This window comes from Brienomyrus brachyistius, chromosome 10 (genome assembly GCF_023856365.1).
Source record: "Brienomyrus brachyistius isolate T26 chromosome 10, BBRACH_0.4, whole genome shotgun sequence".
In the NCBI taxonomy this organism is placed as follows: Eukaryota; Metazoa; Chordata; class Actinopteri; order Osteoglossiformes; family Mormyridae; genus Brienomyrus; species Brienomyrus brachyistius.
This window is the reverse complement of record NC_064542.1, coordinates 20,382,032-20,397,624: the sequence shown is the minus strand read 5'-3', so window position 1 is coordinate 20,397,624 and position 15,593 is coordinate 20,382,032. Positions and strand designations below refer to the sequence as shown.

Genomic DNA, 15,593 nt, shown 5'->3' with positions numbered 1-15,593 from the left:
TCTCTCTCTCTCAGGGTCGAAACATAAACGCCTCCTACACTGTTTCTGTCCATCTGTGTCCCTGTGTCCCCCACCCACCCCACATTATTTTTTTCAACATTACGGCGCATGCCAGGAAGTTTTGATGGTCACAGTTTCTATGATCTTGGTAAAGTTTTTGTCCGGACTGGGAGACGGGTCTTTACAGCGTGAGCATAGTGTTATTTTGTCCATTTTACTTTTCTGTTTGTAAAATTTGATTTTTGGCGTCAGACTGCAAAAACTTTAGTTTAAAAAAAAAAATAAAATAAATAAATAAAAAAAAAAAATCAAGTTCCCCTGTTACTAGGCTCTTAATGTCAAATTTTTTGTTTACTTTTATATTAGAAACAATCATGTTTGTGATGGTTACTTCTGCTATAAAAATATTTTAATAAAATCTTAATGATGAAACACTCTCTCGGTTTGGCACCAAAACCAATGTTTTGCCTCTAATCGAGGGAACCTTCACCTTCATCAAACTGGCATCTCATACCAAAGGGTCCAGTATGACGTCCTAAAATGTCTTAATGTACAGCCTCTCCTCATGTACGGCTCAGATGCATGTCAATGGGGCCTCGTGTTCTGCTGGCTTCTGCTTTCCTGTGACTGATTTTGACCCTTGACCCCGTCTCAGCTGCAGTTCACTCCGTTCTTTTGTGCGAGGGGGGGGTGAGAAAACTGCTGCGTAGTTAGACAGCCATACAGGGGAGCCATGCCAGTTTGTTATTAAGGCAGGAGAGCCTGCAGTGTTGTGGTAATGCCGTGTGTGTTTCCTGTTGCGGGGGCTGCACACGCCGGGTAGGTTTATTACGGGCTGGGGGCAGAATAGCGTATGTGATTTGGGGCGGGGGGGGGGGGTCAGGGGCGTTGCTTGCCAAATTGCTACCACCTGGTCCAGAGGAGAATGCCTGCGTGGGCATGGTCAGGAAAGGGTGATGCGACCGGCCAGGGGCCCGACGTGAGTGTGGGGTGTGTTTGTCAGTAAGGTCAGGCTCGAGGAAGCGGATGCTGTGAGCGTTATGAGGACTGTGACCCTTGACCTCGGGCGGGGTCTTTTCAGACCCCAGCCAACGCGGTGGCGGATTCAGGATATGCCCCTATGTTCCTCAACGTGCCTGAACTGCTCAATGTTAGGGAAGAGCGTTTTCTGCGAATAAATACTTATTCTCAAGGTACCCCAGGGAGAAAAATAGAACGCATTCAGAGAAACATTCACAGCAATCATTATTCTAGGTCTACATGGATGAGATTTCCTATGATCCGTTTTGACATTATGTGGCCTGGTTCCTCTGTCTGGGTGAGTCTCCAGCAGGCTTCTTGATCCTTGGTTCTTGGCTAGATGATGGAAGCTGTCTGGCTGGGAAAAATACAGTTGAATGTGGTGGTGGGGTGCTGGCCGCCATGCCGGGTCAGAGGCTGTAGTACAGGCATCCACGTCCTGGTGGGTTTGGATCTCTGGACCCGAGTTGCCATCGGTGAGCTGCCCCGCGCTGATCATCAGCCTCCGGCTGCTTTTTGGCCAGCATGCTTAGCTGGGTGCCTTTTAGGGCCGCATCCTGTATTCAGTGCCATGGCTGGGCCGAGGGCTGAGGTCTTGGCAGAGCCATCCCGGAGGTGGATGACAGCCTCCTGTCCGCGGAGAGCCTTACAGCAGCCTTGGCGAGCTCTGTGGAGACTGTTTACCTAGCAACGCAGGACAACTCCACGCCGAAATGCTGTCGGCGCGGAGCTGTGCGTTTATTGAGGCTGGCCAGACAAATATTTATCTCTTTGCTCTTATCTAAACACCTGTTAAGAAACTATGTTTTTGCAGCATTTTTGCGGGACAGATGGTATTTTCTGCTTTGTGTGCGATGGCTTACTTTGCTCACGGTGTGCGGCTCAAGGCCCGCAGTCCTTTGGCATCAGTCCCTCACCTCTGCACCGGCTACGTCGCTCTGAGAAGCTGCATTTTGCAGGGATAGTGGACGACCTGAGCCTCACCCTCCTGTACCATGAGCCTAATCCCACACTTAACTGTTCCACCAACCTAACGCTTATAATGCCTCTCTGAAAATGCTGCCGTTCCTGTGAGCACTGAGTGCAGGAATGGATTTGTTAACTGCGTAAAGGTAATTGTTGCTTTGGGACGAATAACACCAGATGGTGTGGGACACCCACAGGGTCGGTGGAACAGTGAAGACTGACCTGTTAATATTACGGGATTGTGTGCACATGTGTGTGTTTGAGATGTGTCATGTGAATGCAGTCAGGGGTGTGTGACAGAAATGTAGGCCTGCGCATGTAGACCAATGGGTCACTAGCATACGGGCGCCATTTTAGACGCCTAACGGGGCCTGCAGTTAATCTCCCGGGAACAGATGGTCTTGGTTTCCTGTGACCTACTTCCAAGCTAAAACCACAGAGATGGAAAAACCACGGGAGAGATTCCGGAGGTAATGGCCCCCCCCCCGACAAGCTGTGGCGGTCGCGTCTTCCCTGGAGCCCACCGCATGACAGCTGGCACGCTCTTCCATCGCTCTTAAGGCATGTGTGCCTTCCCCCCGAAAAAAAAAGTCATCTTAAGACTATTGTTCCCAAAAAGTTCACAGGAAGGCCACAGGGTCACCGGAGCCAGGGTGCGGGGTAGGGGGCTGGCTGACGTCTGTAACATTAACGTCTTACTCTGCATGCATCTCTTTGCCAAATCCCCATCATTCAGTGTAATAACTGTGTCCCACCCCCATACACTGACATGATTAAATGGCACTTCTAAGGTAAGTAACCTACATTTCTCACTCATTCTCACAGCTGGATTTTCATTTGAGCATGTCAGGTTAAGTTCACTTCAGGTACTGTAAGAGCTCAGGGCTAAAGCGTGGGCCGTGCCCTGTGATTAGCGAGCTTTCGGCCTGCGTCCCATCACGGGGATGATGTAATCTCCAGCGGCCTGTGGGGTGTCTCGTTACGGCGTAATCCCACACGCAGGCTGCCTGGGTGCATCGCTGCCTTCTAGGCTGCGTGGGGAACCCAGGGGACGACAGAGTCCTGCCTGCTTCCCACACTCCTTTATCATTCAGTTTGCTGCTGTGCTAGTGATGGACCGAAGGGGGCGCTAGCCCCAAAGAGTCAAACTCACCTACCCTTTTTCCTATTTGCCTAGCAGCATTCCCCAGATCAGATTATCTATTTACATTATTCTCCTTTCATTGGTTATTACGATTATTAATATGAATGTGCTGAAAGTGGCTGTAGTTACTCACAGAAGGCTGGATTTGTACTTTACCTATCATTACACTATGAAGGACTACAGCACTGTTATCTAACCCCATCAGCAAACCAGTTTTGGAGGATCTGGCTTAGCGCAGGTGGCTGCGAAGCTCGGCTGCACAGATCCGGCTGCGTACGGGTCACCTGCCGATGGCATGGGCAGTCAGTAGCTCCTGGGTTACCTGGTTTCACCCCTGGGTTCCCCCAGCGAACCGCTTCACAGAGGCAAAAGGGTTTTTTTTTTTTTGGGGGGGGGGGTTTAAGAGAGAGCGGAAAGGGGACTGTGCAGTGCCCTTCCATACATGGAAAGGTGGGAGAGAAAGAGAGAGAGAAAGGAGGGAGCGGAGTAGAGAGGTGGAGAAAAGGGGTGGGGGAGCCCGTTGAGTAGGAGGGGTGACGGACACTGTGGCACACAGAGGAGCAGGAGAGACGTTCTCCAGACCTGTGCACAGGGACGGGTCGTGACACGAGAGACAGAGCGACCGTGCAATTCTCCACCGCCGGCGTCCCGCTCAGCCCGGTAAGGCGCGCCGCCCGGATCCGGGTTCGACAGGCACCCCACTGTGGGAGCTGCTCCGCCTGAGCCTTTCAGCATGCGACGCTCAGTCCCATGCTAGTCAAACCCGCTTTATTACTCTCCCTCGGAGCCATCGCCTGACCTCTGGGTGCCACCGGGATCAGTTTAGCGCCGACCTCCTCTCTGATGTAGGGGGCACTGTTATTACGCCTTGCAGAATAGTGGGGAGACTGCAAGGACTTTGCAGAGCGCTGCGCTCTTTTCTATTGTGTCTGACAGGAAAAGAAACTGCTGTGTGTGTGTGTCTGTGTGTGGTCCAGGTATACATTACATTGAGGGGACCAAATGTGCCCAACCTGCTGTTATGACATTGTGGAGACCATTTTTTTTCAGGGAATTTTATAAAAATCTGTGACTACAATCAAAAAATCAAAAATGCCAAAAGCCTGCATTTTGGTTGGTTACTTATGGTTAGGGTTAGGGCTGGGTGGGGGTTGGGTGCTTGACTGCAGTCTGTCAGTATTTTTGTTTGAGGTTTATTTAGGAGTCTGGGGGGGGGTGGCAGAGGATAAGATTTACAGCAGGGGAGGGTCAACCAGACCGTGAGGGCACACAGGGCTCTCCCCTCTCCCACACCTCCAACCTGCTGCATGCTCTCTTTTCTGCTATGAAAATGTCTTATTGCGGCCGTCGTCCTTCCAGTAGTCGTCCGTATCTGCTGACTATCTTCAGGCCCGACTGCCTTCAGGCCCGACTGCCGTTGGGGGAGGGGGGGGTGCTGATTTGCATGAAGGGATGGGGTGGAGGGTGGTGGTTCATGGGTCGAGATTCTGAAAGCACAGCCCAGGAAGCGGAACGATGGAGAGAGACGCCCCGGCGACTGCGTGCCATTCCGTCATGGAGCAGAACAGTCCAGACACAGCAGCCCAAGGCAGAGTTCAGCAGACGTTTCCTCAGAAGATGCCCCCCCTGCATGTTTGAGGACATGCATGTGACCTTCCCCTCTCTGTATTAACGACCGGTGAGCTCAGCCTGCTGGGCGTACAGAGGCCAGGGTGGGAGGAGGTCACCGCAGCAGCAGGCCCCAGTGTCGACCGCGACGTCCCTCACGGGGGCCTGCCTGCCTCGCCGAGCCCCCTGCTGGCACAGTCATGCTATTGTTCTGTTATTTTAATTCCCCGAGCCTTATAAACAGGGTGATAAATCCTGGGGGGGGGGGGTGGCTGGGCAGGGGACAGTCTGTGGTCTGGGAGCCGGTGATTTATGCTGGATTCAGAATCTCAATTTATTTTTACTGGGCGTATCGTAAAAAATCACCCCGTCCGCTCCGCCTGCGACTGGGACTACTGGGAAAGGAAGACTGACTCAGCACTGGCGGTGATGGTGGCGGGCATTTTCATACCGAGCTTTGGGATGGCACTTCCCGGACTGTGCCCCAATGCTGTGTCTGTTTTCTGGAGGGACGTGGGGCACAGACCAGTGTGATGTGGTTACCATACTGGAACAGGGTAAACTGGCATTAACCGGCATGCATTCCATGCAACAAAGCAAATAAAAATGTGACTGAAATGATTAAATGTAAAATGATTAAATCAGAAAACTTTGGTAGCGGCTCTCTGTATTATGCCTGTATTTTGTTTGTCGTGTCACCGGTATGTCCTGCACATGTGACACGATGGTAATGGATGCTCTCCTGACTCCCTTTACGGTGACCGTCCATGTCTCTGTCTTTCCTGCAGATGACCCCCTCCGAGCTCCTCCTCCCCAGCTGCCCGCGGCAGCTGCTGGTCCTGCTCCTGAAACTGTGGCTGTCATGTGTGGGTGCATTGGGGGCAGCCAATGGAACGCTGTGTACCGCCCGTGCACCCGCCTCCTACATCCTGGTATTCACAGGGCACTGGAGCCCGGAGACCTTCCCCAAGCAATACCCACTGTTCCGGCCGCCGGCACAGTGGTCCAAGTTGATAGGTGAGAACGCAACGTGGATCAAGCGGGTGACAGGGGGGTTGGAGAGATGTAAAGTCATGTGAGCAGACCCCCCCCAACCCGTTCTTAGTGAGTTAGTACCTGATAGCCTGTAAGACCTGTCCACACCAGTTGGCCTGTTAACCTGCATAAGCCCCCCTGCCAAGTGGCCCACCACGGTGCCTCCCCCTCAACTTCTTCAAGCCCTGCCTGGGGGGAGGGGTCTAACAGGGAGAGGGGCGGAGGGTGGGATTATGGCCGTGGTCTAATAGCCAGCAGATGATGGCGGGCACGCTGTGGGGCTCATCTGTGCGTGGCACGTGGGGGCTGGGTGGCACTGGGGGGGGCGCGTGTAGGGAGGACTTATTGTACAAACCACAGAGGACAACACTGATGGATTGCAGGTGTCAGCGTCCCAGGACGTCCCGTCTCTGGGGACCAGTGCATTCCCTCTCCGTCATAGTGGATGAGGGATTAGCCGTTAGCCCGCCAGCATGGTGGAATCTGAATTTTAATCCTCAACCCCCCCCCCCCCCATTTATGGTGAAGAAATATGACTGAAGCAAGGCCTTATATATTCATCGGGGGGGGGTGTAGGTCTAAATTCGTGACCATTACCAACTACTGAGCAAAAGTGAGGTCCAACAGTCATGCCTTGTGACCTGTCCCACCTCTCCCACCATAGCAGTGACACACAATGCACAGTTCCAGCTTTGGCAGGAGGGGGCGCCAGCGAGCCCAGGAGTGCGCAGCTTCGCGGAAGATGGTGTGACAGTGGAGCTGGTGAAGGAGGCGCGCGAGGCTCGCAAGAGGCGGGCGGTGGGGTCGATGTACCGCACTGCCGGCATTCTCATGGGCGTCGGCCATAGCTCCACCGAGCTTCTGCTGCAGCCCAAGACCTCCCAGGTGAGCGCTGATCCCTGCTGGGCGCGCCGTGCAATGTTCTGCAGATGTTTGCCAGCTCAGGCGGGAACACAGTCTGATGTCTTCTCCATTTTCCTTTGAGCTCATACGATTCCAGAGGGAACAATGTAATTGTTTATCCATATATATCACAGCAACCTTTCCAGCACAGGATGCTGAGAGCCCAGATCCTGCTGTCTGACCCTCAGGACACAAGGACGATGGTCCATTACAGGGAAGCAGCACCAAACACACACACACACAACACACAGTAGGGGGGCGGGACTCGAACCCACAACCCTGGGGGCATGAGGCAACAGTTACCCCATCGCTGTTTACAGCTTGACTAATTACCTTTTTCTGCCAGAATATTTTCTCCAAGTGCATCTAAGGTGGCCTCCTTCATTTGAGGGAGGTTCTTGAGGACTTATGTGTGTCTTTATGAGAAATTCCACACTATTGCACCTGGAGGTCTCTGCCCAAGCGTCTGGCATAAAACGACCTGGTAGTGAACGCACACGTGTTTCAAATTCCCTTTCCTCCGATTGTACCAAGCCGATTGAGCTCCTGTTGGCTGTGAGCTGGGTCTGTTTTTAGAGTGGGTGGGCAGTGAGGTTGGGTGAAGGGTTTTTGGGACGTCCTGGGTGGGGGGGCGTTGGAGTATTTATAGAGAATTGTGTCAGTGTGAGAAACCTGAGCCTCATTTGTGATCATCACTAAAGCACACGCATATTCCCCACATCTGCAATTCCGAATAATGCTGGTTTATGGCCTAAGCGAGAAGGTGAAAGTGAATGATTGCCCCTTTAACGTGACAGGAAGCGAACCTCGGAGCAGGGATACTGGGTCCTGCTGACGCAGGAAGCCAGTGACCTGTACTTTCAGTGGCACGGGATGATGAGAGCTGGCGAGCGCGTGGCTGTGTGTGCGTGCACTCCTCCATTTACGGCCCTCATCATTTGACTGCGCTGAGAATCCCATTCGAACCCCCATCATCCCCTGGCGTGAGTGAGCATGACGTCAACGACGTCACCACCACTGGGATGATGTTTGTCAAGCCTTGATAGAACAACGTGCATCTACTCCGGGTTCCAGCCCGGAGTGAAATTGATATCGCAGGAGAAATTCCTGGAAAAACCACAGCTTTGGAGCCGGGGGAAAAGGGGGGAGACGGGATGGGGGGGGATGAGGGGAAAGACTCTGAAAGCCGTAGATGGAAGGAAATTCATCTATCACTGTTCTTCGTTAAACACGCTTTTCAAATGTGTTAAACACAACAGTGCCAGATGAGTGATCGAGATGCTAATTGGGGGCTTTTTCTGCCTGGTTGGGAGGTCAGCGCCATCGTGGTCCTGTTATAATGTCCACTCCACCCCTGTTCGATTAAAAATAGCTGCATCCTCTCAGGCTGCGCTCCCATACTTTTTCGGTTTATTTAATCTTCTTTTGGGAACCTGGCGTCCCAGAAAGCATTAAGCCGTAGACGTCCCTAGCATGATGTCACTGCGGCTCCGGAAACATCCGTCACGAGGAAAGAGGCACCTAGCCTCACGCAGGGAGCGGCAGGGCCGCTGGAAACTCTAAAGGGGCCTCACTACTCTGTGAGTTTCGGTGCATTAATGGTGAATGTTTCGCAATAAGTCATTTCAGCAAAGTGTGGCTGTTTTTTTTTTTTTTTTTTTTTTTAAATACCCTGTTGGCTTTTTACTGCCTACCTCTTTACTGAGACTGTTCCCCAGCTAGCCTTAGGGTCGCTAACCTCTGTGCTCCCACACCTCTACCCACAGCTGTCCTTAATGGCAAAAGTAATTCCCAGTCCAGACTGGTTTGTGGGCGTGGACAGTCTGGATCTCTGCGAGCTGGGTGAATGGCGAAAAGAGGTGACCTTTGAGCTACGACCCTTTGACGCCGGGACGGACAGCGGCTTCACCTTCTCGTCGCCAAACTTTCCCACAAACCCTCCGGAGAACATCACACAGGTCAGGAGGTCCTACAGCGATACCTTTTCCTGTTGCTGTACCCTAAATATTTCATGATTACGGAGTGTGAAAACACACCTGATCTCCCCTCCAGATCACCTCACAGAACCCTAACCACCCAGCAAACTCCTTCTTCTACCCCCGGCTGTCAGAGCTCCCCCCTCTGGCCACAGTTAAGCTCACCCGTCAGAGCCGGACGCCTACCCGGCAGAATCCCCTGTCCAATCACATCCTGCCTCATGCCACCTTGCCTAAGCGATTCTCAGGTAGGAGAAGGCTAGGACACACGGCTAGGACGTATGTGCGAGCGTGCACGTATGCGTGGCTGACCGTCTATGGGCAGGAAATCCTAAGTTTATCTATTTACGTACTTAGTTACTAATTAACCACGGCCGGATTGTTCTTCAGAGACGCCGCTGGATTGCGAAGTGTCCCTATGGTCGTCCTGGGGTCTGTGCGTCGGACCCTGCGCCAAAGGCGGGATGAGGCACCGCACCCGCTACATCCTCCTGCGACCCGCTAACAGCGGCACACCGTGCCCCGAGCTGGAGGAGCGCGCCGAGTGCACGCCCCCGAAGTGCGCGGCGGCGCGCTGAGCAGACGGCACCAAAGCTGTATTTTCACAGTGGCAAAGTGCGTCCTGCATCCTACCAGTGTTAGATCACGCCACGCCCTCTCCTGCTAGCATTCACATCCAAAACGTTACTGGCAGCACTGAAATGCACAGACAGGGAGGCGAGTGTGCACACACATACACACACTATACAGTAAAAAGTGTCTCTAACACACTCAATAGAAACGTGTGAAATATACCCCCCCGCCTTTCTTACAACACCTCCCCCAGTCTTTACAGGGAAGTTGAAGGAGTTGATGACACGTATAGCAACGGAGCATAAAAAACAATGTTGCATGCAATAAAAGTGAGATTAGGGCCTACCAGTCCATGCGTTACTGTGTATAACGATATCAGAGTCTCATATATTTTACATTTCCCTTTATCTGAAACTTGTTACTTTAATATCCATAAAGAAAACGAGTTTTACATTCAGAAAGCTAAAACTCTCCATTCCTTTAACTTTTAAAATTACAATTATTAAGTTTTATTTGTATATATTCTGTATTTCGGTTTTATGTAATCCACAAATAAAAATTTCAAAAATGTGCTTTATATTAAGAAGAGTCTTTACTACCTCCAAAAATCTGCTGTCCTTTCCTAAGCAAAGGCTTCGTGTGAACATTTTCTCTTCTCTAATCGAGAGATGATGGGGGATCGACGAAGATTTAGAATCTTAGAATTACGATTATCAACTGGACCAGCAGAAAACCGGTGGAATATATGAGAGCTGAGCCTGCCTTGTGCTGAACCCTCAGCTCGTACACTATTCTGATATGTACGAATACGTTTGCCATCAAACGTGGTAAGAGACATATAGGTGCGCCCCCGTGTGGGGACATATTGTATGTCTCCCGCTAGAGCTTCAGTAACCGTATAGTAGGTAGTACTACCGCTTTCACAGGATCAGGGGCCTGTATAGTGATAAGTTCCAGCTTGACTAAAAAAATGCAGTCAGAGATAAATGGTTTCACGACGGTAACTATCACCTATTCATGTCAAGCCAAATGTTTTGCGGCTGTCGTAATTATTCTTAATCCTTTTATTCATACTCATGATCGCATTTTTTAAATTCAGTTACATAAACTCAGGGGAGCATGACAGATTTTTGAAACCGGGGGGCAAACAGTGAGCAAAAGGTCTGAAGTTTTTCCAGCCATGCTTAATGTGGTATTCGGTGTGATTTAATATACTAAACATTTTCATTGAGATTGGCCATCATACATATAATGTTACAGTGTTATCTGGTATGGAGCAGCCAATCACCCAGAAGTGGCCTGTTAGACAATAGCATAAACAACAGATTTCTCTAGAATTTGTTGCAAGTTTAAATTTACTGAGGCCCAGTTATCTTGTAATGTTACATGTTATGTCATAGATTTATAGCTTTACTCTAACAGACATAATTTCACGTTAGGTCAATCTTGGATGAAGTCATTTTCTTTGTTGCAGTAATATAAATTAGCCTATCACAGAAATTGGGAAATTACGCCATCCCACACAGGCTTGGCATAAATTAAGAGCCTATATAGAATTTGCGTCTACTTACATTGCTTGCTATTTGAAAGAGGACTATACGACAGTGTCTTTGTTTTTCTTTGGGTTGCTTTTTTTCTGTATTGAATACCGCTTTAGTCCGCGTGAACAAACCCGCATCCGGCACAATTTAAGGCAGCTCAGTTCTCAACCTTTTCTTGACCCAAAACCCGCAACGGCGGCAAATATTGGTGTTTTTGAATAAAATACATTAGCGAAAAAACTACATTTTTGAAAAAAACTGTCATTCGTGAGTTATTTATCCTTTGTTAAATCGGCACGTCATCGTGGAAGTGAAATTTTTTTAAAAAAACACGTATAGACTAATAGGAACGCGCAGGGGCGCCGCTAAGGGGGGGAAAGTTGGGACAATTCTAAGGGCCCACGCCCTTTAGGGGCCCCCAGAGATCTGAATGGGTGTGGTAGGGGGGCCCAACCTCATATTTTGTCATAGGGCCCAAAATTGCTAGCGGCGCCCCTGGGAACGCGTGCACTTTGCTCCGTCTACCTACAGACAGATAAAGGGAGACAGTGGGAGCGCGCGCGCGTGACTGGACTCTCACCTCCGGCAGGCACGTGCTGTGAGTAGTGCGCTATGGTCGACACAGTTTGATGAGCTCAAACATCACGGTATCTAACCATATTTAGCGATGCTACTTATCAAAGCTTTAATTTTCCCCCTCAAAAGTGAGGGGAGGAGGGGTTCAGGGTCTCTGTATACCTGGGGTCCCTCCTTCCCCCCACAAAACCTATTTAGTTTTACTTGCCCCCCACAAACACACAACAGGGCTATGTGGCAGGGCAAGTCGACGAAGGTTTTGACAAAATAACACACATACCAAAAAAACATTAAAAATTCAAAAATGTTCGGTGTGACTTAAAAAGTTCCTGGTTTGCTTGTCGAAAGATATTACAGACGGAAGACTGGGTGTATCGAATATACAGCTAGTTTTACCGAATCACAGGATTCTCACGGACAAGCCCTTTCTTACGCCAGGTAATATACAGGCTTCTTTAATTTATACGAGCGCTGTTTGAGATCCGTTAAACTGAAACGTAATCGTGTAGTTTGCCCTGTAGTTACCGTGCTGATATTTCCCGGAAGAGGTGAACCAGCGTCGCGATATCGAAAAGATATAGTTACCACTTTTTATCCTGAGATTTACCCGGTTAAGCAAAGAATACGGCTGCGTGATACAGGCCCCAGGGGATCGAATCTTAACCTTCCTGTGTGTTTGTATGTCTGTTTGGATATACTTCATTGTGGGGACCAAATCTATCCACAATGAAATAATAACCTGACACTTTTTACCTCGTGGGGACATTTGTCTGGTCTTGTATTTTGTTTGGTTACTTATGGTTATGGATATGGCTAGGTGGGGGTTAGGGTTGTCATTGTTTGGATTAGGGTTGTGCTAATAGAAATGAATGGAGAGTCCTCACAAAGATATAGATGCATAATCTATGTTTGGTTGTGGTGTTTGTATTTTCTCATTGTGTCATGTGGGTATTGTCTCAAAGTCTACAAATAGTCAGGCTGAAATGGCTAAATTGCCAGTAGTGTGTACGTGTCTTACGATCAGGGCTGGACTGGTCATTCGATGTATGAGGCATTTTTCCAGTGGGCCGATGTGTATATATGTTGGGGGACCCCAAACATCAGGGTGGATTTCCAATCACAATCCAACCCTGGGTCTTCTGTGACCGTCACCAGGATAGGCCGACAGCCCAGTGTGTCAGGTAGAGGGGAAAAGTGTCTCAAATTGTTACAGAACTAGTAGTCAAGTCAAGTAGGTTTATTTGTCATTTCAACCACATACACAGTATCTGGTGAAATGAGACATTGTTCCTCCAGGGCCAAGGTGCACAAAGAACAAAAGGACAGAAACAACACAAGACTATACATGTGCAGTTTACTGCTCAAGACAACGTACAGTGCAGTCGACAGTAGTAACTGTGCTGGTCTTAATGGACAGTTGAATAAATAGTATTATTGCAGATACAGTATTATGGCATATTCTGTATTTTTAGCAGCAAGAGAGCAATAAGTAATAAAATGGGAACAATAGTAGCAGGACAGAGAAAGTGCAGTGTATAACAAATGGCATATGAAATGCAGTTTGTGATTCAATTCTGATTCAGAAGTCTGATGGCCTGAGGGAAGAAACTGTTTCCCATCCTGGCAGTGAAGGCCTGTGTACTACGGAACCTTTTGCCAGACAGAAGGAGGGAAAAGAGGGTGTGGGAGGGGCGTGTGGGTTCATTCACAATGCTGGTGGCTCTGCAGATGTAGCATGACATGTAAATGAGAGTGGGGAGGGAAACCGATGATCTTTTCTGCTGTCCTCAGTATCCTCTGTAGGGTTTTGCGTTCTGAAGCAGAGCAATTCCTGTACCCAGCCACGATGCAGCTACGCAGGGTACTGTCTATGGTCCCGTACCGGGGCCGCGATGCAGCTACGCAGGGTACTGTCTATGGTCCCGTACCGAGCCGCGATGCAGCTACGCAGGGTACTGTCTATGGTCCCGTACCGGGGCCGCGATGCAGCTACGCAGGGTACTGTCTATGGTCCCGTACCGAGCCGCGATGTAGCTACGCAGGGTACTCTCTATGGTCTCATTCCGAGCCGCGATGTAGCTACGCAGGGTACTCTCTATGGTCTCATTCCGAGCCGCGATGTAGCTACGCAGGGTACTGTCTATGGTCCCGTACCGAGCCGCGATGTAGCTACGCAGGGTACTGTCTATGGTCCCGTACCGGGGCCGCGATGCAGCTACGCAGGGTACTGTCTATGGTCCCGTACCGAGCCGCGATGTAGCTACGCAGGGTACTGTCTATGGTCCCGTACCGAGCCGCGATGCAGCTACGCAGGGTACTGTCTATGGTCCCGTACCGAGCCGCGATGCAGCTACGCAGGGTACTGTCTATGGTCCCGTACCGAGCCGCGATGTAGCTACGCAGGGTACTATCTATGGTCCCGTACCGAGCCGCGATGCAGCTACGCAGGGTACTGTCTATGGTCCCGTACCGGGGCCGCGATGCAGCTACGCAGGGTACTGTCTATGGTCCCGTACCGAGCCGCGATGCAGCTACGCAGGGTACTGTCTATGGTCCCGTACCGGGGCCGCGATGCAGCTACGCAGGGTACTCTCTATGGTCCCGTACCGGAGCCGCGATGCACCTACGCAGGGTACTCTCTATGGTCCCGTACCGGAGCCGCGATGCACCTACGCAGGGTACTCTCTATGGTCTCATTCCGAGCCGCGATGTAGCTACGCAGGGTACTCTCTATGGTCCCGTACCGGGGCCGCGATGCAGCTACGCAGGGTACTGTCTATGGTCCCGTACCGGGGCCGCGATGCAGCTACGCAGGGTACTGTCTATGGTCCCGTACCGGGGCCGCGATGCAGCTACGCAGGGTACTGTCTATGGTCCCGTACCGGGGCCGCGATGCAGCTACGCAGGGTACTGTCTATGGTCCCGTACCGGGGCCGCGATGCAGCTACGCAGGGTACTGTCTATGGTCCCGTACCGGGGCCGCGATGCAGCTACGCAGGGTACTCTCTATGGTCCCGTACCGGGGCCGCGATGCACCTACGCAGGGTACTCTCTATGGTCCCGTACCGGAGCCGCGATGCACCTACGCAGGGTACTCTCTATGGTCTCGTTCCGAGCCGCGATGCACCTACGCAGGGTACTCTCTATGGTCCCGTACCGGAGCCGCGATGCACCTACGCAGGGTACTCTCTATGGTCTCATTCCGAGCCGCGATGTAGCTACGCAGGGTACTCTCTATGGTCCCGTACCGGGGCCGCGATGCAGCTACGCAGGGTACTGTCTATGGTCCCGTACCGGGCTGCGATGCAGCTACGCAGGGTACTCCTCTATGGTCCCGTATTGGGGCCGCGATGCAGCTACGCAGGGTACTCCTCTATGGTCCCGTACCGGGGCCGCGATGCAGCTACGCAGGGTACTCTCTATAGTTCCTCTGTAAAACATAGTGCAGGAAATAGAGATGCTGTTGGACTTTCTTGGTGATGGAGCTGGTTTTGAGGGTCCACATGAGGTTCTCCATAATGTCAACACCAAGGATCTTCACTGAAGATCCATCGATGTTAAGCGAGAAGTGGTCACGTCGGGCCCTACTGAAGTCAGCAAACATCTCCTTTGTTTTGTTCACATTCAGAGACAGGTTGTTGGTCCCACACCAGTCCATTAGTCAATGCACCTCCTCTCTCTGTCGCTTCGTCGTTCCCACTGATCAGACCCACCATGGTTTTGTCATCAGCACACTTGACGATGTGGTTTGAGCTGTGCATTGCTGTGCAGTTGTGGGTCATCAGCGATGTAACAATACTTCTCCCTACTTCATATGACCTCCATAGGATATAGAACTAAAAAAGACATGAGAATGTGATATCTGAGCCATGACTCCATTAGACAGGAAACCTGTACTATTCTTATCTGGAGAATTTCACAAGTATATTTGGAAATCCAATTTATGGTATGATGGATTGACCATCTATCTTCTATACCTGCTTGTCTTGCATAGGGGTAACAGAGATAGAATACCATTATATTTGTATGAATTATACCGATTATATATTCAAATAACCTGTACATATGGACTAATAATGTACATGGCATAGATATGAAATAGATATAATCTGTAGCTATAACTGTCTGATTATATCGATAAGAAAGGACTTTGAAGTAGCTTGTCAGCCTTGCGGAGCACTTCTTTGGTGTGGGGTGCAATGCCGCGCTGCGGCAGACAGGAGTCGCTGCGCGCCCTGCAAGCACGCGCCG

At 50.6% G+C, this 15,593-nt stretch overlaps 1 protein-coding gene across 1 annotated transcript; it reads left to right on the top strand.

Moving 5' to 3' along the window:
* Positions 1 to 3,592: 3,592 nt before the first annotated feature.
* spon2a (spondin 2a, extracellular matrix protein) lies at positions 3,593 to 9,797 on the top strand. Its single transcript, XM_049027695.1, has 6 exons — positions 3,593 to 3,790; positions 5,527 to 5,755; positions 6,438 to 6,658; positions 8,443 to 8,634; positions 8,729 to 8,900; positions 9,043 to 9,797. The coding sequence occupies exons 2-6, from the start codon at positions 5,527 to 5,529 to the stop codon at positions 9,228 to 9,230; spliced, it is 1,002 nt and encodes a 333-aa protein (XP_048883652.1). The 5' UTR covers positions 3,593 to 3,790; the 3' UTR covers positions 9,231 to 9,797.
* Positions 9,798 to 15,593: the final 5,796 nt, after the last annotated feature.

Coding starts and splice junctions, on each gene's coding strand:
- spon2a (XM_049027695.1), top strand. CDS start 5,527: ATGACCCCCTCCGAGCTCCTCCTCCCCAGCTGCCCGCGGCAGCTGCTG. Junction 8,635..8,728: donor CTCCGGAGAACATCACACAG/GTCAGGAGGTCC, acceptor TCTCCCCTCCAG/ATCACCTCACAGAACCCTAA. Junction 8,901..9,042: donor CTTGCCTAAGCGATTCTCAG/GTAGGAGAAGGC, acceptor ATTGTTCTTCAG/AGACGCCGCTGGATTGCGAA.